The 22,011-nt window shown below is 42.4% G+C and overlaps 1 protein-coding gene across 3 annotated transcripts in view; it reads left to right on the plus strand.

Moving 5' to 3' along the window:
- Positions 1-10,823: 10,823 nt before the first annotated feature.
- The window catches only part of ddc (dopa decarboxylase), a 111,402-nt gene continuing 100,214 nt past the window's right edge, over positions 10,824-22,011 (plus strand). Inside the window, exons 1-3 of one of the 3 annotated variants that reach the window (XM_043690111.2) lie at positions 10,824-10,943; positions 11,398-11,617; positions 13,695-13,808. In XM_043690111.2, coding sequence (XP_043546046.2) covers positions 11,417-11,617; positions 13,695-13,808 — 315 coding nt within the window. In that variant the 5' untranslated portion in view covers positions 10,824-10,943; positions 11,398-11,416. Of the gene's footprint in view, positions 10,944-11,039; positions 11,285-11,397; positions 11,618-13,694; positions 13,809-22,011 lie in introns of those variants that run through there. The other 2 variants (XM_043690110.2, XM_043690113.2) reach the window with 2 other exon arrangements.

A 22,011-nucleotide genomic window follows, 5' to 3' on the forward strand; every position in this document is an offset into this window, starting at 1 on the left:
ATTAATTTCTAACTTGTCTAATCTCTCCTCATAACAACCTTTGAAGTTCAGGTGTGATCCTTATCAACCTACATTGAGCTCCATCAGGGCCAGAATATCCTTCTAAGGTGTGGTGCCCAGATCTGCTCACAATATTCTAAATGGGTTCAGAAAAGGGTTTTGTGTAACTGCAGCATATCATCTATATCCCTCTATTCCAGACCTTTAGGTATGAAGGCAAGCATTCTATTAGCCTTCTTTACTATTTTCTGTACCTGTTTGTGGCATTATGAACAGCTGTGAATCTAAGCACCCAAATCTTGTTAAATATCTACTGTTTTTAACTTTGCATCTTCTGCAAAATATCCAAATCTATCCTTATTCAGTCTGAGATTGATAACCTCACACCTGTTTATATTAAAATCCATCTGCCACAATTTTATACATTCACCTAATCTATGTTTCCTGTTGTAATTTTATGTCGTCAACACTGTCTACTGTGTTGACAATTTTGCGTCAGCGGAAAATTTTAATGTTTGACTTTTTATGTCACTATCCAAGTTGTTAATGAATATTGTAGGCTCTAATGCAGATCCCTGCAAGGTACCACTAATTTGCCTGGTCCTGCCAATTTGAGTACTTGCTCATTCTTGCAACTTTTATTCCTGCCACTCAACCATTTTCTCATCCATTTCAACTGTCTGTCCTTAATTCAGTTGGCGTCTACCTTAGCTTGTGTGAAACTTTATCAAAAGCTTTCTGTAAATCCACATAACCAACATCCGTTGACATACCTCTGTCCACCACCTTTGTCACCTCGTCAAAAAACTCTATAAGATTTGTTAGCCATCACCTATCTTTCACAAATCTATGCTGACTTTCCCTGATAAACTGAAATTTTTCAAGGTGATCAGTTCCCCTATCCTTGATTATAGACTCCAACAATTCCCCATCGTTGATGTTAGGCTAATTGGTCTGTAATATCCTGTTCTTCTGCCATGCTTCTTAAAAAGCAGAGTGATATAAGCATATTTCCAAGCCAGAGGTATATATCCTGCATCCAGGGAACTCTTTAAGATCTTGGTTACGGTATCAGCAATGTGCTGTCCTACCTTCTTTAACACATGTGGATGGAAACCGTCAGATCCTGGGATTTGTCACTCCAGTTCCATTCATTTCCCCTTATTATTGATTTATACTCCTTATACTCAGGATTCTAAATAAAGGTCACTGCACCCAAAACGTTAGCTCTGTTTTCTCTCCATTCATGCTATCAGACCTGAGTTTTTTCTAGCAATTTCTGCTTTTGCTTCTGATTTCCAGCATCTGTAGTTCTCTGTTTTGTTTTTAAAATAGCATCTGCAATTCACACCTAAAATACAAATGAAATGCTGGCATAATGGCCAACATTCCAGTCCACATTTGACTGCTACATTGAGCTCTCATCCACTGGGATCAGGTTTCAATCAGTTTGTAGTACCCAATACTATACTGCCATGCACTTGAGAGGTTCCTCTTTTTCAATGTCCTTTCCTTCGTCCTTGGAAGATTGCTCCCATTCCCTGAGCTCTTTAGCATCCATCACATCACACTTGCCTGCTTCAGTTTTTCAAAGGACAACATGCTTGGGTGATGTGAGACATTCTGCTAGGACTATACTGAGACTGGCCTTCCCAAGACTGGCCTTGGCAGATGACTGGAAATGGCCAAGCCTCAAGTTGGTTGCTGACTGACTGGAATTCTGACACATACAACAAGTGTTAGATTGATGTTTTGATGCACCGCACAGAAAGATATCCATCCAGGCCAAACTGATGTCCACTGGTATACATGACAGTGTGTCCGCACAAAAGACCAAGTCAGTACAGCAATACTGAGAGCCTTTAGGCTCTGTGTGAGCATCAACATGCTAACCAGAATGGCACAGCAAGGCAAGCAATGATGCTGTAAATATTCAAGTAGATGTCAAGTGAGGAGCATTATAAGAGAGTACATAAGCAGCCTTTGAGATGCAACCTAGTCCAAACTGTGAGCTGGGCCCCTGCCCCTATATGAAAAATGTCCCCTACAGCAGCACTTAAATGTAGGTTTGAGCAAAAATCCTCATTTTCTAAAATACTGGACCCAAATCCTGGACTTTTCAGATAAATTAGAAAAGAAGGGCAGCTGTGCTACGCTCTGGGAAAATTATAAAGGCACAGAGATAGCTGCTTGGAACCATTGTTGAGTCTGAAAATCCAATGCACACAGTTAATTAACCAGGCCTAATCCCCACCCAACCCAGTGTGAATGGGGTGTCTACAGATACCAGACATTCAACTTCGATCAATATTCATGATCAGAGATACCAAACATTGCACTTAGTCAAAATACATTCATAGCTACTCGTAACCATCAGGAAGCCAATTGCCTCTAAGGGAACATCAGTAACACAATGACAAGTGTGAGTTTGGCGCAAGGATAACAGGCCCGCAATTAGTATAATTACAGGCCCTGATCTTACCTGAGTGTGTGATTTTTCCTAAGAAATATCTACACAGCTACCTCCAGAAGAGGGATCCCAAAGAGTTGTCTCCCCGAGAACTATCTGCACAGCTATTTCAAGACGACAGATCCTGATGAAACCTGAAAGGGGCAGCATGGTGGCTCAGTGGTTAGCACTGCTGCCTCACAGGCCAGGGAGCCAGGTTCAATTCCCATCTTGAATGACTGTGCGGAGTTTGCACATTCTCCCTGTGTCTGCATGGGTTTCCTCAGAGTGCTGGGGGGGGAGGGGGGGGTGGGGAATGTAGCTGAGAGTGCAATGATGGATGGAGGTATTCTCCTCATTTCCCCTCCTCCCACCTTACCCCAGTTCCAACCTTCCAGCTCAGCACCATCCTCATGACCTGTCCCACCTGTCAATCTTCCTTCCCACCTATCCACTCCACCCTTCGCTCTGACCTATCACCTTCATCCCCACCTTCATCCACCTATTGCACTCTCAGCTACCTTCCCCCACCCACCGACCCCAGCCCCTCCCATTTATCTCTCCATCTCCGAGGCTCCCAGTCTCATTCCTGATGAAAGGCTTTTGCCTGAAACGTCGATTTTTTTCCTGCTACTCGGATGCTGCCTGACCTGCTGTGCTTTTCCAGCACCACTCTAATCTGCACTCACTAGGCAATTTAGCATGACCAATTCACATAATATGCACAACCTTGGGCTATGGGAGGCAACCCACGTAGAAATGGGGAGAATGTGCAAACCTCACACAGACAGTCACCCGAGGGTGGAATCAAACCCAGGTCCCTGGCGCTGTGAGCTAGCAGTGCTAATCACTGAGCCACCATGCCAACCTGCATCAACCTTCTCTGCTCTAAAAAAAGCAACTCACCCTATATAGTTGCTTTTCATAGCTGAATTCTCCAGCCAAGGTAAAATTCTGGTAGATGTTTGCATCATTTCTTGTGTAATCACACCCTTCCTCTTTTTTGGTGATGAGAAATGCACATAGTACTGCAGCCGGTACTGGTAACAACTGATATAGCTCCATCCGAACCTCCCTGCTCTTGTATTTAATGCTTCTACTAATAAAGGCAAGTATCCCAAATTCTTTCTTAAACACCTTATTCGTATGACCTGTTTTCTTCAAGAATCTGTAGAACTGCACACCATGGTCCCTCTGATTGTCTGTTCTTACTCAAGTCCGACCATTCAATGTGTATTCCCTTGCCTTGTATTTCTGGCTGTAAGAGCTGCTCCTTTTTTGAAGTATTTTAGGTGTTGGGAGGAGATTTCCTCGAAATCCAGGAGCAGCAATTACTCTTTTGTATGCTGTTGCATTGTTTTGGAACTTTGGGAAAAAAAGTCAAACAACAGCAGTTTTAAAAGGGAGAAGAACAGACAAAGGAAGCACATGGTGAGGTCAGTGCAGGAGAGAGAGAGAGAGAGAGCCTGCATAGTTACTGCCTTTGCTGTTTTTGAATTCATGTATCGCTGGACATCGGAGTGCGTCTGGGAAAATTAACAAACAGTGAATTTTACAACTTATCTTGGAGGAATCGATTTGGGCGAAGTTCAGAACACAGAATCACTTAAGTTAATTGTTGTTTTGAGTCTGTCCAAGAGAAAGGCTGTATTAGTGAGTACAGTGGGTTCTTTCTTGATGATATGATTTTGGAGATAAGTCTCTTGATTAAACTTAAAATATAAGCCATAGCTACTAATTTAACCTGGTGCAGTGTTTTGTAGAGGAATAAGACGGTGTTATTTTCTGGGTCTGTAGATTGTGAAGGAGCAAAAATGGCCTTTGGTGGAGTGATATGTACTTCTTGTAAGATGTGGGAGTTAAAAGAAAGTTTAAGGGTTACTGCGGATTATATCTGCCATAAATGCTGTTGGATGCGAATCTTATCAGATCGAGTGGATCGGTTGGAGAGACAGTTAGAAGCAATGAGGAATTTGCAACAGCAACAGTATGTGATGGATGGCAGTTATACGAAAGGGGGAAAGTCTCAGATACAGTCACATAGATGGGTTAACTCCAGGAAGGGTAAGAGAGGTAGGCAGCTAGTGCAGGAGTCTTTTGTGGATATACCCATTTCAAATAGGTATGCTGTTTTGGAAAATGTAGGGGATGATGGATTCTCAGGGGAACTTAGCACGAACAGCCAAGTTTCTGGTATTGAGACTGGCTCTAATGCAACGAGGGGTACGTCGGCTTCCAAGAGATCAATTGTGTTAGGGGATTCTGTAATCCGAGGTACAGACAGACGTTTCTGTGGCCAGCAGAGAAAAAGCAGAATGGTGTGTTGTTTCCCTGGTGCCAGGAACAAGGATGTCTCAGAGAGGTTGCAGAATGTTCTCACGGGAGAGGGGCCAGCAAGAGGTCATGGTCCACATTGGAACCAACGACATTGGAAGGGAAAAGGTTGAGATTCTGAAGGGAGATTACAGAGAGTTAGGCAGAAATTTAAAAAAGAGGTCCTCAAGGGTAGTAATATCTGGATTACTCCCAGTGCTACGAGCTAGTGACGGCAGGAATAGGAGGATAGAGCAGATGAATGCATTGCTGAGGAGCTGGTGTATGGGAGAAGGATTCACATTTTTGGATCATTGGAATCTCTTTTGGGGTACAAGTGACCTGTACAAGAAGGATGGATTGCACCTAAATTGGAAGGGGACTAATACACTGACAGGGAAATTTGCTAGAACTGCTTGGGAGGATTTAAACTAGTAAGGTGGGGGGGGGGGGGGGGGGGGACCCAGGGAGATAGTGAGGAAAGAAATCAATTTGAGACTGATACAGTTGAGAAGAGACGTGAGTCAAACAGTCAGGGCAGGTAGGGACAAGGTAGGACTAATAAATTAAACTGCATTTATTTCAATGCAAGGGGTCCAACAGGGAAGGCAGATGAAGTCAGGGCATGGTTAGGAACATGGGACTGGGATATCATAGCAATTACAGAAACATGGCTCAGGGATGGGCAGGACTGGCAGCTTAATGTTCCAGGATACAAATGCGACAGGAAGGATAGAAAGGGAGGCAAGAGAGGAAGGGGAGTGGCATTTTTGATAAGGGATAGCATTACAGCTGTGCTGAGGGAGGATATTCCTGGAAATACATTCAGGGAAGTTATTTGGGTGGAACTGAGAAATAAGGAAGGGATGGTCACCTTATTGGAGTTGTATTATAGACCCCCTAATAGTCAGAGGGAAATTGAGAAACAAACTTGTAAGGAGATCTCAGCTATCTGTAAGAATAATAGGGTAGTTCTGGTAGGAAATTTTAACTTTCCAAACATCGACTGGGACCGTCATTGTGTTAAAGGTTTAGATGGAGAGGAATTTCTTAAGTGCGTAAAAGACAATTTTCTGATTCAGTATGTGGATGTATCTACTAGAGAAGGTGCAAAACTTGACCTACTCTTGGGAAATGAGGCAGGGCAGGTGACTGAGGTGTCAGTGGGGGAGCACTTTGGGGCTAGTGACCATAATTCAATTCGTTTTAAAATAGTGATGGAAAAAGATAGACCAGATCAAAAAGTTTAAGTTCTAAATTGGAGAAAGGCCAATTTTGACAGTATTAGGCAAGAACTTTTGAAAGCTGATTGGAGGCAGATGTTCGCAGTTAAAGAGACGGCTGGAAAATGGGAAGCCTTCAGAAATGAAATAACAAGAATCCAGAGAAAGTATATTCCTGTCAGGGTGAATGGGAAGGCTGGTAGGTAAATGGAATGCTGGATGAATAAAGAAATTGAGGGCTTGGTTAAGAAAAAGAAGGAAGCATATGTCAGGTATAGACAGGATAGATCAAGTGAATCCTTAGAAGAGTATAAAGGAAGTAGGAGTATACTTAAGAGGGAAATCAGGAGGGCTAAAGGGGACATGAGATAGCTTTGGCAAATAGAATTAAGGAGAATCCAAAGGGTTTTTACAAATATATTAAGGACAAAAGGGTAACTAGGGAGAGAATAGGGCCCCTCAAAGATCAGCAAGGCGGCCTTTATGTGGAGCCACAGAAAATGGGAGAGATACTAAATGAATATTTTGCATAGTATTTACTGTGGGAAAGGATATGAAAGATATAGACTGTAGAGAAATAGATGGTGACATCTTGCCAAATGTTCAGTTTACAGAGGAGGAAGCGCTGGATGTCTTGAAGCGGTTAAAAGTGGATAAATCCCCAGGACCTGATCAGGTGTACCCGAGAACTCTGTGGGAAGCTAGAGAAGTGATTGCTGGGCCTCTTGCTGAGATATTTGTATCATCGATAGTCACAGGTGAGGTGCCGGAAGACTGGAGGTTGGCAAACGTGGTGCCGCTGTTTAAGAAGGGCAGTAAAGACAAGCCAGGGAACTATAGACCGGTGAATTTGACCTCAGTGGTGGCCAAGTTGTTGGAGGGAATCCTGAGGGATAGGATGTACGTGTATTTGGAAAGGCAAGGACTGATTCAGGATAGTCAACATGGCTTTGTGCGTGGGAAATCATGTCTCACAAACTCGATTGAGTATTTTGAAGAAGTAACAAAGAAGATTGATGAGGGCAGAGATGTGATCTATATGGACTTCAGTAAGGCATACGACAAGGTTCCCCATGGGAGACTGATTAGCAAGGTTAGATCTCATGGAATACAGGGAGAACTAGCCATTTGGATACAGAACTGGCTCAAAGGTAGAAGACAGAGGGTGGTGGTGGTGATGGAGGGTTGTTTTTCAGACTGGAGGCCTGTGACCAGTGGAGTGCCACAAGGATTGGTGCTGGGCCCTCTACTTTTTGTCATCTACATAAATGATTTGGATGCGAGCATAAGAGGTACAGTTAGTAAGTTTACAGATGACACCAAAATTGGAGGTGTAGTGGACTGCGAAGAGGGTTACCTCAGATTACAACAGGATCTGGACCAGATGGGCTGAGAAGTGGCAGATGGAGTTTAATTCAGATAAATGCGAGGTGCTGCATTTTGGGAAAGCAAATCTCAGCAGGACTTATACACTTAATGGTAAGGTCTTAGAGAGTGTTGCTGAACAAAGAGACCTTGGAGTGCAGGTTCATAGCTTCTTGAAAGTGGAGTCACAGGTAGACAGGATAGTGAAGAAGGCGTTTGGTATGCTTTCCATTATTGGTCAGAGTATTGAGTACAGGAGTTGGGAGGTCATGTTGCAGCTGTACAGGACATTGGTTAGGCCACTGTTGGAATATTGCATGCAATTCTGGTCTCCTTCCTATCAGAAAGATGTTGTGAAACTTGAAAGGGTTCAGAAAAGATTGACAAGGAAGTTGCCAGTGTTGGAGGATTTGAGCTATAGGGAGAGGCTGAACAGGCTGGGGCTGTTTTCCCTGGAGTGTCGAAGGCTGAGGGGTGACCTTATAGAGGTTTACAAAATTATGAGGGGCATGGATAGGATAAATAGGCAAAGTCTTTTCCCTGGGGTCGGGGAGTCCAGAACTAGAGGGCATAGGTTTAGGGTGAGAGGGGAAAGATATAAAAGAGACCTAAGGGACAACCTGTTCATGCAGTGGGTGGTACGTGTATGGAATATGCTGCCAGAGGATGTGGTGAATGCTGGTACAATTGCAACATTTAAGAGGCATTTGGATGGGTATATAAATAGGAAGGGTTTGGAGGGATAAGGGCCAGGTGCTAGCAGGTGGGACTAGATTGTGTTGGGATATCTGGTCGGCATGGACGAGTTGGACCGAAGGGTCTGTTTCCATGCTGTACATCTCTATGACTAGTTCCAAAACAAATCACCACACAGTTTTGAGGATTAAACTCCATTTGCCTCTTGCCTGAAGTCTAAAGCTTTTCTCTTCACTATTTTCCACACCACCAATTTTCATGTCATTTGCAAATTTACTAAGCAAGCCTCCTGAATTCATTTCCTCATTTCCCCTCCCCCCCACCTTGTCTCAGTCTTCCTCATTTCCCCTCCCCCCACCTTGTCTCAGTCTTCCTCATTTCCCCTCCCCCCACCTTGTCTCAGTCTTCCTCATTTCCCCTCCCCCCACCTTGTCTCAGTCGTTGCATCCTCTGCACCCGATGTGGCCTCCTCTATATTGGGGAGACAGGCCGGCTACTTGCGGAGCATTTCAGAGAACACCTCTGGGACACCCGGACCGACCAACCCAACCACCCAGTGGCTCAACACTTCAACTCCCCCTCCCACTCCACCAAGGATATGCAGGTCTTTGGACTCCTCCATCGCCAGACCACAACAACACGACGGTTGGAGGAAGAGCGCCTCATCTTCCGCCTCGGAACCCTCCAACCACAAGGGATGAACTTGGATTTCACCAGTTTCCTCATTTCCCCTCCCCCCACCTTGTCTCAGTCAAATCCATCAAATTCAGCACCGCCTTCCTAACCTGCAACCTTCTTCCTGACCTCTCCGCCCCCACCCCAGTCTGACTTATCACCCTCACCTTGACCTCTTTCCACCTATCACATTTCCGACGCCCCTCCCCAAGTCCCTCCTCCCTACCTTTTATCTTAGCCTGCTGGACAAACTTTCCTCATTCCTGAAGAAGGGTTTATGCCCGAAACGTCGATTCTCCTGTTCCCTGGATGCTGCCTGACCTGCTGCGCTTTTCCAGCAACACATTTTCAGCTCTGATCTCCAGCATCTGCAGTCCTCACTTTCTCCTCCTGAATTCATGTCTAGCTCATTAATGTAGACTATACCAAGAAAACATCAAAACTTGGACACAGGCTTTCATAAAACCATAAGACAGCAGCAGAATTAGGCCATTCAATAGACATAGTCTGCTCCACCATTCAATTTGGCTCATATGTATGACAATCCATTCTCCTAACTTCTTTACATAATGCTTCATCCCCTTCCCAATCAATAATCTATCTATCTCTGTCTTAATTGCATTCAATACCTTGGCCTCCACAGCCTTCTGCAGCAAATAATTCCACAGACTAACTACTCTCTGGTGGAAGAAGTTCCTCCTGATCTCAGTTCTAAAGGTGCATCCCTTCACCCTAGTCTCTCCTACTATTGAAAACATCTTCTCCATGTCCTCTCTATCCAGGCCTCTTAGTATTCTGTAAGTTTCAATAAGGTGTTCCCTCATCCTTCTAAACACCATTGAGTACTGACTCAGACTCCTCAACTGCTCCACTTCTGACAATTCCTTCATCCTCAGGAGTCATTCTTGGAAAAGGCCTGTGGACTCCTCTTAATGCTAGCACATCCTTCCTTAAATATGGTGCCCAAAATTGCCCACAATATACCAAATGTAGTCGGACTTTGTGCAGCCTCAGCAGAACATCTGTACTCTTGTTTTCTAGCCCTCTTGAAATGAATTCTAACTTTGCTTTTGCCTTCCTAATTACCAACTCAGCCTGCATGTTAACCTTAAGAGAATCTGAACTAGGACTTCCAAGTCTATTTCTGTTTTCAATTTCCAAAGCCTTTCCATACTTATAAAATAGCATCCACCTATATTCTTCCTAACAATGTAGATATCTTGCACTTTTCCATATTGTATTCCTTCTGCCACTTCTTAGTGCATTCAATTCCTTCTGCAGCCTCTCCACTTCACCTGCACTATCTGTCCTTCCACGTATCTTTGTGACATCTGCAAACTTAGCAACAATGTCCAGATCATTAGTGTACAATATGAATAGTTATGGTCCCATCTCTGACCCATCCTGAAAAAGATTCCTTTATCCTTACTTTCTGCCTTCTGCCAATCAGCCAATCGTCTTTCCACTCACCCACTCACAATCTCCACTCAGCCAATCGTCTATCCAGTCACTCACTCACCGCCCTCCCCCCACTGCCCCCCACCCCTCCAACTTATCTCTCCACCCTGGAGGCTCCCTGCCTCCATTCCTGATGGAGGGCTTTTGCCTGAAACGTTGATTTTCCTACTCCTCGGATGCTGCCTGACCTGCTGTGCTTTTCCAGCACCACTCTAATCTAAATCTGATTCGGCATCTGCAATCCTCACTTTTGCCTACCCACTCACCATCCACCTAACAGATTACGTGACCTTCCTGCCCCTGAAAACTTGCCACAGGAGGATGACATTAAATTCTGACCTTTGAGCTATGATTCCAGGATGAGCTGGAAAGTGGACTCAGGCTGAATAGCTATTTTTCCAAACACTGACACCATGGGTCTCATGACCTCGTTATTCTGCTGTGTTTTCTATGTTAAAAGTTCCATTATTCATACACACAGAAGGAAAAATTATCAACAGTGGGCTTGCACGACCAGGACATTAATTTTCGAGTATTACGACTTTATTTTCCCCCTTCCGCACATGTTGAGGTTGTCCTGACAGGTTTATGAAACGCAGGTGGCAAGCCTAGAGCAAAGGAGGAGCTTGATCCTGACTGTGATTGGTGGTTGCAGTTGCGGGGACAATTGCTTGCCCTCGAGTGGCTGAGACTGTGATATATATTTCCAGTTTTACTTGAAACTGGAAAGAACAAAGTGCAACTCAGCGGCATAGTCGTCACACGTGAGTACAGTTCATTCCAATCATGCAGGAGTACAATATTTCAGCAATAGACGGATTACCATTTAGTAAATGCAATAATCCGGCTGGTAACTACACAGGGTCAAACTGTACTTAACTACATTCGGATTACTTTGCGTTAGAAAGGATTTATTACAAGGGTCACCGGGTTAAGTGTAGCCACGCTAACGCATACTACAATAAATAGAAAACACGTTTTCGAAATACATTGCAATTGGTGAAGAAAGGTCGGGGCACAGAGAGTATACAAATCGAATTTGACCCGTAGTTCGAATCGATTTACCCTTGACGAGACATCAAAGGTGGCTCATGTTGTTTACATAGTGGGTTTACATTGTATACATTTCTCCAGAATTCTAAGAAAAACGCGTGGATTTTATGTTTTAGGCTGTGCACCAGTTTTCAATTGTTTTTTTTAAACTGCTGTTTTCTTTAGTTGGAATCAGACAAACAGTATGGATTTCGAGGAATTCCGAAAAAGGGGTAAAGAGATGGTGGATTATATCACAGATTACCTAAAATTAATTGAGCAGCGAGCTGTTTACCCAGCGGTGCAACCCGGGTACCTGCGATCGCTAATTCCAGACAGCGCGCCCCAGGAACCAGACAGCTTCGAGGATCTGATGTGGGACGTCGAAAGAGTCATTATGCCCGGGGTGAGTGAATTCAACCTACAAATTATATCCCTGATGCTAAACCTTTGCACCTTGTACGTCCGCGCAGCATTAAGAAAAACTTCAATTATAAATCTGAAACTACCTGTTGCGTTGTATTTGAAAAGCTGACCAACAAGATGAAGTGCTGAAATAAAAACAGAAAACACTGCAGAAACTCGGCAGCTCTGGCAGCATCTGTGGAGACAAGGTAGAGTTAATGTTTCGGTTCTGGTAGCCCTTCTTCCGTTCTGAGGAAGGGTCACCATAGCAGAAATGTCGCGTCTGATTTTACTCCATCAGTTGCAGCCAGATCTGCTAAGTTTCTGCAGCAATTTATGTTTTGTCTCTGTTTTACAGCATCCGCAATTCTTTCGATTTTTACCCTTCATCAGAATCCTCAATTTTTTTAAATTCAGAAGTGCACAACTAAGTGACTTTCCCACCACCAAAATCACCGTTACATCTTATTTTAGCTTTTTTTTTTTGGCTTTTTTTAACTACTAACCACCACCAGTAATCATCTTGCAGCCAATTCAGTATTTACATGCAAAGCCCATTGTGGTCAATGCAAACCATCAAAAGTGAGGTGGAGGTAGGGAGAGCAGGAAGGGGCTAAATCAGAATGGAGTTGGAGGAGAAAATAAAGCATTGTGCAGGGCGACCCCGTAACTATGGAATTGTATTCCGTGGTTTCACTTACCTGTGGTTTGCTGCGGCTGGAACATATTATAGGGAATATCCCAGCAGCAGGAATCTTGATCAGGTGGGCCAGTGGGCTGAGGAGTGGCAAATGGAATTTAATTTAGATAAACGCGAGGCGTTGCATTGGGGGAAGGCAAATTTCAGCAGGAAATAGTTAATGGTAAGATCCTTGGGAGTGTTGCTGAACAAAGAGACCTTGGAGTGCAGCTCCTCGAACGTAGAGTCGCAGATAGATTGGATAGTGAAGAAGGTGTTTGGTATGCTTTTCTTTATTGGTCAGAGTATTGAATACAGGAGGTCATGTTGCGGCTATACAGGATGTTGGTTAGGCCACTTTTGGAAAATTGCATGCAGTTCTGGTCTCCTTCCTATTGGGTTCAGAAAAGATTTAGAAGGATGTTGCCAGGGTTGAAGGATTTGAGCTAGGAGAGGCTGAATAGTTTTGGGCTGTTTTCCCTGGAGCGTCGAAGGCGGAGGGGTGACCTTACAGAGGTTTACAAAATCATGAAGGGCATGGATAGAGTAAATAGACAAAGTCTTTTCCCTGGCGTGGGGAGTCCAGAACTAGAGGGCATAGGTTAGGGTGAGAGGAGACAGATATAAAAGAGACCTAAGGGGCAACGTTTTCATGCAGAGGGTGGAGCGTGTATGGAATGAGATGCCAGAGGATGTAGTGGAGGATGTGCTGGTACAATTGCAACATTTAAGAGGCATTTGGATGGGTATATGAATAGAAAGGGTTTGGAGGGATATGGGCCGGGTGCTGGCAGATGGCACTAGATTGTTTGGGATATCTGGTCAGCATGGACAGGTTGGACCAAAGGGTCTGTTTCTATGCTGTACATCTCTATGACTCTAGGTGAGAGAGGAAAGATACAAAAGAGGCCTAAGAGGCAACCTTTTCATACAGAGGGTGGTGCGTGCATGGAATGAGCTCCCAGAGGAAATAGTGGAGACTAGTACAATTGTAACATTTAAAAAGGCATCTGGATGGGTTTATGAATAGGAAAGGTTTGGAGGGGTATGGGCTGGGTGCTAGCAAATGGGATTTGACCTAAAAGGTCTGTGTCTGTGCTTTACGTCTCTATGACCAGGGACCAGGAGGCTGTCAGGAAGGTAAATTTCCTATTTAAATGAATGGGTTCGCTCCTATTCATGGTTTTGGTCTTCCAAAGTATCTCCTGGAACGTAATATCCATGGGTACCGTGGGACTATTGTATTCCCCTTAATATCTTAACCAAATGGTCAATTGCTAGAACAGTAAATTTGGAGTGAGAACTGTAAGTTCGTCACATTAGCAATGATTACAAATGTACTAACATCCCCTTTATTTTGGAAATAATACTGACTGTGACAATTTACCTTCCTTTTCAGGTAACCCACTGGCAAAGTCCTCATTTCCATGCCTATTTCCCCGCTGCCTGTTCCTTTCCTGGCCTTCTGGGTGATATGTTATCTGGTGCTATTGGCTGTATTGGGTTTTCCTGGGTAGGAATCTTTCATTGTTTTCTGCTTTAAAATTAAGGACAAGTAATTATGTGAAGGTTGCAGAGACATTGAATTTAGGGAGAACAAATGCATGTAATTAAATCTGTCAGGCTGTGCAGCACTGTGGGGCAGCAAAATAATCCAGTAGTTCTGAATTAAATTTTTTTTCACTTTATATTTTCATCTTTTAAATTTAGAAAAAAATGTTGAGAATTTGATATTCACTGTGCAAGTTAAAATACAAAAATGTTTGCAGATAAGGGAGCATTGTAAATTAATAACATCAATTTCACTATGTTATTTAACTAACATATGGAATATTCTAAAACACCTGTGTGAATATATACCAGACGTATCGGGTTGATGATTTTGAATGTGACTTCAAGTTTTGCAGATATATCAAAGCATTGAGATTTCAGTAAATCTTTAATCCTTCTATACTGTTGCACTTTAAAATTGTGTTTTTTTGGGTATTTATGTATTAATGAGATGGGGTGGAACTTGCTGTATTATGTGATTAAAAGCCAAAAGATGTGAATTGTGATCGGTTTACATTGTCAAGCAAAGTTTTGTTGAATGCAATTGTTCAAAAGATATTTTTCTTTGCAAGTAAGCAACACTAGTTGATGTCCCTTCGAGTGGCATAAGGCAAATCAAACCCAAGTATAGTTTTTCGGTCCAGTGGACCTAGAGCATGCAGATGTAATTCAATTTTCAATTTAAAGCCATTCTTCCTGTCAGTTTTAATTATTTGAACAATAGAATAGTAAAATGGTTGCAGCAAGGAAGGAGGATATTTGAATCATTGTATCCATGCCACCTTTTCACAGGAACAACTCAGCCAGCCCCTCCTCCCTGCACTTCTGTAGTCCAGCAAATGTCTCTCTTCGAAAAGAATTCAATTCTAGTTTAAAAGCTGCTGTCTCTCAGAGTATAGATAAAACAATTTTCCTCATTTCTCCATTTTGTCATTCACCTTATTTTGGTGCCCTTTGGTTCTCAACCCCTCTGCCAATGTGGAACAGTTTCGATCAATCTGCTCTGCCCAGCATATTGAACACATCTACCAAATCTCATCTATACCTTCTCTACAGATTATTATCCCAGCTTCTCCAATTGCACAAACTGGCAATTGCTCATCCTGAAAACCGTGTCTGTTAAACATTTCTGTACCCTCTTTAAAGTCTTTATTTCTGAAATATTGGAGCTCAGTATAAAGTCCAATATACCATATGAGTTTAAACTAGTGTTTGAAAAGATGTATAATTAACTTTTGTACTCTTTGCCTCTCTTTAGAAGGCCTAGGATTCTATATGGCCTTTTAATTACTTTCTTAAAGTACCATTGCATCTTAAGCATTTGTGCACAAATACCACAAAGTCCCACTGCTCCTGCAGTCCCTTTTGGAATTGTACCCTTATGTTTTTCTTGTCTCCCCTCATTCTGTTGACCAAAATATGTCAAATGTCTGCCCAGCCACAAGCCAATCACTGTGTCCTCTGGGAGTCTTTCAATATCCTCCTTGCAGCTTACAATGATTCCAAATGTGGAATCATGTACCAATTTTGAAAAAAAGTGCAGTGTACAATATAAATTTTTAGCATTTATCTGGAAAAACAGTGTCGTAGAGCTGACTACACACTGACTAAACATCTCTGAAAAGCTTTCTTTATATTCATTCATGAGATGTAACTGTCACTGGTCAGGCCAGCATTTATTACCCGTCACTAATTGCCCAGAAGGCGGTGAAGTGTCAACCACATTGCTGTGGGTCTAGATTTATGTGTAGGTCAGACCAAGTAAGGACAGCAGTTTCTTTCCCTAAAGGTCCTGAGTGAACCAAATGGGTTGTTCCTGACAATTGGCAATGGTTTTATGGTCATCATTAGACTCCTAATTCCAGTTATTTATTGAATTCAAATTCCACCATCTGCCTTGAGAGAACTTGAACTCAGGTCCACAGAACATGACCAGGCTCTCTGGATTAATAGTCAAGTAATAATGGCACTAGGCTATCACCTTATCTGTCACCAATAAAAGGATTCCACTAATCCAATAAAAACTTCCCACCTCTTTGTTTGCAGTCATTCAGCCAAACTCATTGCAACTATGTATTTGTTTACATGGGCTTCAGCCTTGCAAGTTCTATTATTTGATGTTTCATCAATGACAAACATACAGACATGTGAAATAGGAGCAGAAGCCGACTGTTCGGCCACTTGAGCCTCTCTTCTATTCAATAAGATCATGGCCGATCTGTTTTATTTCGAATTCCACATTCCCATTTATGGCCAATGACCTTCAAATCCTGTGCCTAACAAGAACCTATCTATCTCTGGCTTCTAGATATTCAATGTCTTCACCTTTTCTAAGGTACAGAGTTCCAATATTGTACATACCTCTGAAAGAAACAAATCTTCTTATCTCTGCCCTGAAAGAGCAAAATCCTAATAGTAAAACAGTGCCATAAGTTCTGGATTGTCTCTGGAAACATCTGCCTGCAGATTGTGTGCTTTTTGAGCAAAATAGAATAGAACATAGAACATTACAGCGCAGTACAGGCCCTTTGGCCCTTGATGTTGCGCTGACCTGTGAAACCAATCTGAAGCCCATCTAACCTACACTATTCCATTCTTGTCCATATGCCTATTCAATGATTATTTAAATGCCCTTAAAGTTGGCAAGTCTACTACTGTTGCAGACAGGCTGTTCCACATCCTTACTACTGCCTGAGTTAAAGAAACTACCTCTGACATCTGCCCTATATCCTATCATCTCTCAATTTAAAGCTATATCCCCTCATGCTAGCCATCAATGTCAGGAAAAAGGCTGTCACTGTCCATCCTATCAAATCCTCTGATTATCTTAGATGTCTCAATTAAGTCACCTCTCAACCTTCTTCTCTCTAACGAAAATAATCTCAAGTCCCTCAGCCTTTCCTCATAAGACCTTCCCTTCATACCAGGCAACATCCTAGTAAATCTCCTCTGAACCCTTTCCAAAGCTTCCATGTCCCTCATATAATGCAGTGACCAGAAGTTTACGCAATACTCCAAGTGCAGCCACAGCAGAGTTTTGTACAGCTACAGCATGACATCACCTATATCTGGAAGTACAATTCTCCAAATGCAATTTCACCCCGAAGACGTGTGTGTGAGTGTGTGTATAAGCCTGTGAGGGGATGGGGGTGTATGTGTGTGCATGTGAGATGGGGATAGAGAGAGAGAGAGGGAGTGTGTGCATGTGTGTGTGTGACAGTGTATAAGCCTGTGAGGGGATGGGAGTGTATGTCCGAGAGAGTATGTCTGAGAGAGAGTGCGTGTATGACAGAGGGTCTGTGTGAGTGTGTAAGAATGAGTGTGTCTGTGAGCTTGTCCAAATGCAAATTTACCACGTGCAAATAGATACATTCTGTTTTGCTTAAAAAGCAGACAACATACAAGCAATCAAGAGAAAATGCTAGAAAATCTCAGCAGGTCTAGCAGCATCTGAAAGGAGAGAAAAGAGCTGACGTTTTGAGTCTAACTGATCCTTTGTCAAAGCTTGACAAACTTGAAACTTGAACTCTTGAAACTTGAAACGTCCAAATAAACCTATTGGACTATAGCCTGGCATTATATAATTTTTAACTTTGTCCATCCCAATCCAACACTGGCACCTCCTCACCATGAAGACCATGCATGATCTGATATGCTTCAATCAAGTCATCACTCAATCTTATAAACTCCATTGGAAACAAACCGAGCTTGTCCAGTGTTTTCTCATAAGACGACTTGCTCATTTAAGGTATCATTTTACGAAACTTCCTCTGATCTTGTCTCCAATATGTTGACATCCTTCTTTAAAAAAGGGGACTGAAACTGCACATGATATTCAAGATGTGATCTCACTCACCAACCTCCTGCAAAATTAAAGCAGAAGTCCTTAGTTTTATAAAAAAACAGCAAATGCTGGAGAAATCCATCAGATCTAGTAGCATCTCTGGGGACAGAAAGAGTTAATATTTCATGTGCAATGACTCTTCTTCAGAAATGAATGGGCTGGAATACTGTATTTTTATGCTGTTGCCAAAGAAAGAGGAGAAGAAAGTGGAAGAGATGGTCAGAGTACAAAGGCCTTTGACAGGGTGAAACACAGAAAGATACTGAGCTTATGGTGTTAGGGGCAAGGTACTGGCATGGGCGAAAGATTGGCTGGCTGGCTGGCAGAAGGCAGATAATAGGAATAAAGAGGTTTTTATAGAATGGCAGCTAGTGAAGATCCACAGAGGTCAATGTTGGGACCACAACTATTCACATTATACATTAACGATCTGGATGAAGGAACTGCAGGCATTGTTGCTAAGTTAGACCTAAGTAGTGTTGAGAAAACAGGGAAACTGCAAAAAAGAATTGAAACATGCTAGGCGAGTGGACAATGAAGTGGCGGATGGAATACAATGTGGGAAAGTGTGAGGTTATGTACTTTGGTAGGAAGAATAGAGGCATAGACTATTTTCTGAATGGGGAGCAGCTTTGGAAATTTAAAGCACAAAGGACTGAGGAGTCCTATTTCAGGATTCTCTTCAGGTTAACATGCAGGTTAAGTTGGCAGTTAGGAAGGCAAATGCAATGTTCGCACTCATTTCAAGAGGGCTAGAATACAAGACCAGAGATGTACTGCTGAAGCTGTATAAAGCTCTGATTAGACCATGTTTGTAATATTGTGAGCAATTTTGGGCTCTGTATCTAAGGAAGGATGTGCTGGCATTGGAAGGGGTTGAGAGCAAGTTTACAAGAATGAGCCTGGGGATGAAGGCTTGTCATATAAGGAGCAGTTGAGGACTATGGGTTTGTACTGGATGGAGTTGAGAAGGATGAAGGAGATCTCATTGTAACTTACAAAATAAAGTGGACACAGAGAAGATCTTTCGACAAGCAGGAGAGCCTAGAACCTAAAGACACAGAATGAAAGGACAACCCTTTAGAACTGAGATGTGAAGAAATTTCTTCAGCCAGAGGATAATCTGTGGAACTCATTGCCACAGAGAGCTATGGAAGCCAAATCATTAAGTGTACATTTGACAGTGAAAGATAAGTTCTGGATTGGTAAGGGGATCAATGGTTATGGGGAGAAGGCAGGAGAATAGGTTTCTCAACCCTATCAGTCATGACTGAATGGCAGAGCAAACTCAATGGGCTGAATGGCCTAATTCTGTTCCTATATCTTATGGTGCCTACGGTCAAAGAGTTTGAGCACTAATGATAGTAAAGAAGAGAGTTCAGTGCAAAAAACATGCATGTAATAGGTATGAATAGTCAAAAACAGATTAGCTCTGCAGTGAGCAAACCCATGGCACTTGTACATATAAAGTGCCGAGTTAGAAAATGAAGTACTGCGCCTCTTACTGGGATGGTTTATTGAAAAGGCAGGCAGCCATTAGGTTGGGCAGCTCTTGTGGACAGAGTGGAGATATTCCTCAAAGTAGTCAGCCAGAATGTGTTTAGTCTCACCAATGTAGAAGAGTGGTCTGTATTTGCAATGAATACAGTACATTATATTGAAGGAAGTAATGTAAATCACTGCTTCATCTGTAAGGTGTGTCTGGGGCTCTTGACAGTGAGGAAGGAAGAGGGCAAGTGCAGCACCTTCTGCAATTGCAATGGAAGGTCCCATGGAGGCCTGAGGAAGTGTTAGAAGTGACAGAGGCATAGGTCAAGGTATCACAAAGGAACTGACCTTGGGGAATGATGACAAGGAGAGGGGAAGAAGTGGTGACATCCTGATAGAGGTAGTGGAAATGATGGAGGATGATCCTTTGAATGCGGAGGCTGTTGGGTGGAAAGTGAACACATGGGACATGTTATCATTGAGCTGGGGATGAGTGAAAGTGGTGAGTACAGAATAAAGCAAATTTAAGAAACTAAATAATAATACCTCCTACCTCATTATCCTACTAGCTCATATACCTTACTATCTTGTAAGATCCAGGGATAAAGTCCATCAGGACTGATGGACCCATCAATTTGCCGTCAATTTGCTCAATACTACTACCTGAATGATTACCATTTCACCATATTCTTCTCTCCCTTCCACCTTCTATTTACAGCTATTGCTGGAGTTTATTTTGTATCCTCTAAAGTAAAGGCAGAAGTAAAATATTTGTTCATTTCATACATAATTTCCTTATTATCCATTTTAACTCTCTATTCTCCCTCTTTGAAGGCAAATCCTTACTCTTTTCCTTCATAAATACCTGTAGAATCTTGCCATCAATTTTTACATTTCTAAATAGTTTCTTCTCAAGCTCTCTTTCATCCGTTTAATCTCCCAGTCATTTTGAGCTGTTCTTTATGATCAGTTCAGTCATCTCACCTGCCAATCAACTTCCCACAATTATATGTTGTTTTCTTTTAATTTTGATGATTTTCTTAATTTCTTTAAGTAACTGTAGAAACTCAGTCGTCCCTTTGTATTTTTTCTTTATAGTCACAACATACTTATGAGTGTTTTGAAATATTCCCTTAAATATCTGTCACTGCTTCTGTATTGATCTACCCCTTTCCGATTATCCCGGTTTGATTTAGCTGGCTCAGATTTCATGCCAGTATGTTGCCCTTATTTAGGTCATATTGTGGTTACTGCTGCATTTATTCTGAGGCTAGTAATTAATCCTGGCACATTTCACAATTCAAAGTCAATTATAACCTGCAGTGTGGGCAGCTCCAGAACGTTCTGCTCTAAGAAACTGTTTCTTTCTGAGAAACCACCTCATCCAAGCTACCATTTGTAATTTGATTTTTCCCGTAAATATGTAAATTAAAACCACTCAAGATTATTGCTGTCCCTTTATTATAAACACTCTATTTCTTCTTGTATACTTTGTCCTACATTGTGATTAATTTTTGGGATCTGTAGGTTGCTTCCACTTGTGACTTATTTCCTCTAATAATCCTCATCTCCAGTCAACTTGGTTCTACAGCCTGATCTCCTGAACCATGTTGATCCCTAACTTTTGCATTAAAGCTATCCTTGATTAACAATGAATGCCTTCATTATATCTAAATTCTTATTCTTCTTGAATATCTGCATTGAGGATCCAATTCTTGTCATCATGCATCAATATCTCCAAAATTACTATCAGGTAATATTTATGCACTTGCACGGCATGGTGGTTAGCACTCACAGTGCCAGGCACCCAGGTTCAATTCCAATCTCGGGTGATTGTGTGATTTGCATATTGTCCTTGTGTCTTTGTGGGTTCTCTCTGGGTGCTTCAGTTCCCTCCAACAGTCCCAAAGGTGTGCAGGTTAGATGGATTAGCCATGGGAAATGCAGTATTACAGGAATATTCTGGATTAGTGGTGCTGGAAGAGCACAGCAGTTCAGGCAGCATCCAAGGAGCTTCGAAATCAACGTTTCGGGCAAAAGCCCTTCATTGATGAAGGGCTTTTGCCCGAAACGTCGTTTTCGAAGCTCCTTGGATGCTGCCTGAACTGCTGTGCTATTCCAGCACCACTAATCCAGAATCTGGTTTCCAGCATCTACAGTCATTGTTTTTACCACGTATTACAGGAATAGGCTAAGGGGATGGGTCTGGGTGGAATGCTATTTGGAGGGACGGTGTGGACTCGATGGGCTGAATGGCCTGCTTCCACACTGTAGGCATTCCATGAGTCTACTTCAATGTGCACTATTAATATTCAGATACAGAACCTTTAGGTTTACCTTTTTGTTAACTTTGTAAAATCTTGTCTTGACTGTTGGCATTTTACAAGGTTTATTCCCTCTGTCCCTTCCTTCCATTCATTGACCTTCATTTCACTTATTATTATTTTGCTTTTTTTGCCTTGACTCTACCCTTGATTTCATCTAGACAAGATTAATTCCTCACACCCAGTGTTTATTCCAAAGTCTCTTCTATTTCCTCAGTTATAGATTTTTCCAGAACACCGTTCTTACCAATAATTCATTCCCACTTTCCCCAGTACTGATGCCAATACCCTATGAACCAAAGCCCACTTCTCCCATGCCAATGTTTGAACCATGTATCTATCTCATCAATCTTATGCACCTCTGCCATTCCAAATGTGGCTTTTACACATGAGATTCTGCTCTTCAAATTTAGTGTCTATCCCCACCTATGACATTGGTGAACAACAGCAAGTGAATCTTACCCTCTCACTCCAAGTTCCAATCTAGACCCAAGTGGATATCTTGAATC

This window comes from Chiloscyllium plagiosum, unplaced genomic scaffold (assembly GCF_037043375.1).
Source record: "Chiloscyllium plagiosum isolate Xiang-an unplaced genomic scaffold, Cpla_swu_hap1 HiC_scaffold_5, whole genome shotgun sequence".
Lineage (NCBI taxonomy): Eukaryota > Metazoa > Chordata > Chondrichthyes > Orectolobiformes > Hemiscylliidae > Chiloscyllium > Chiloscyllium plagiosum.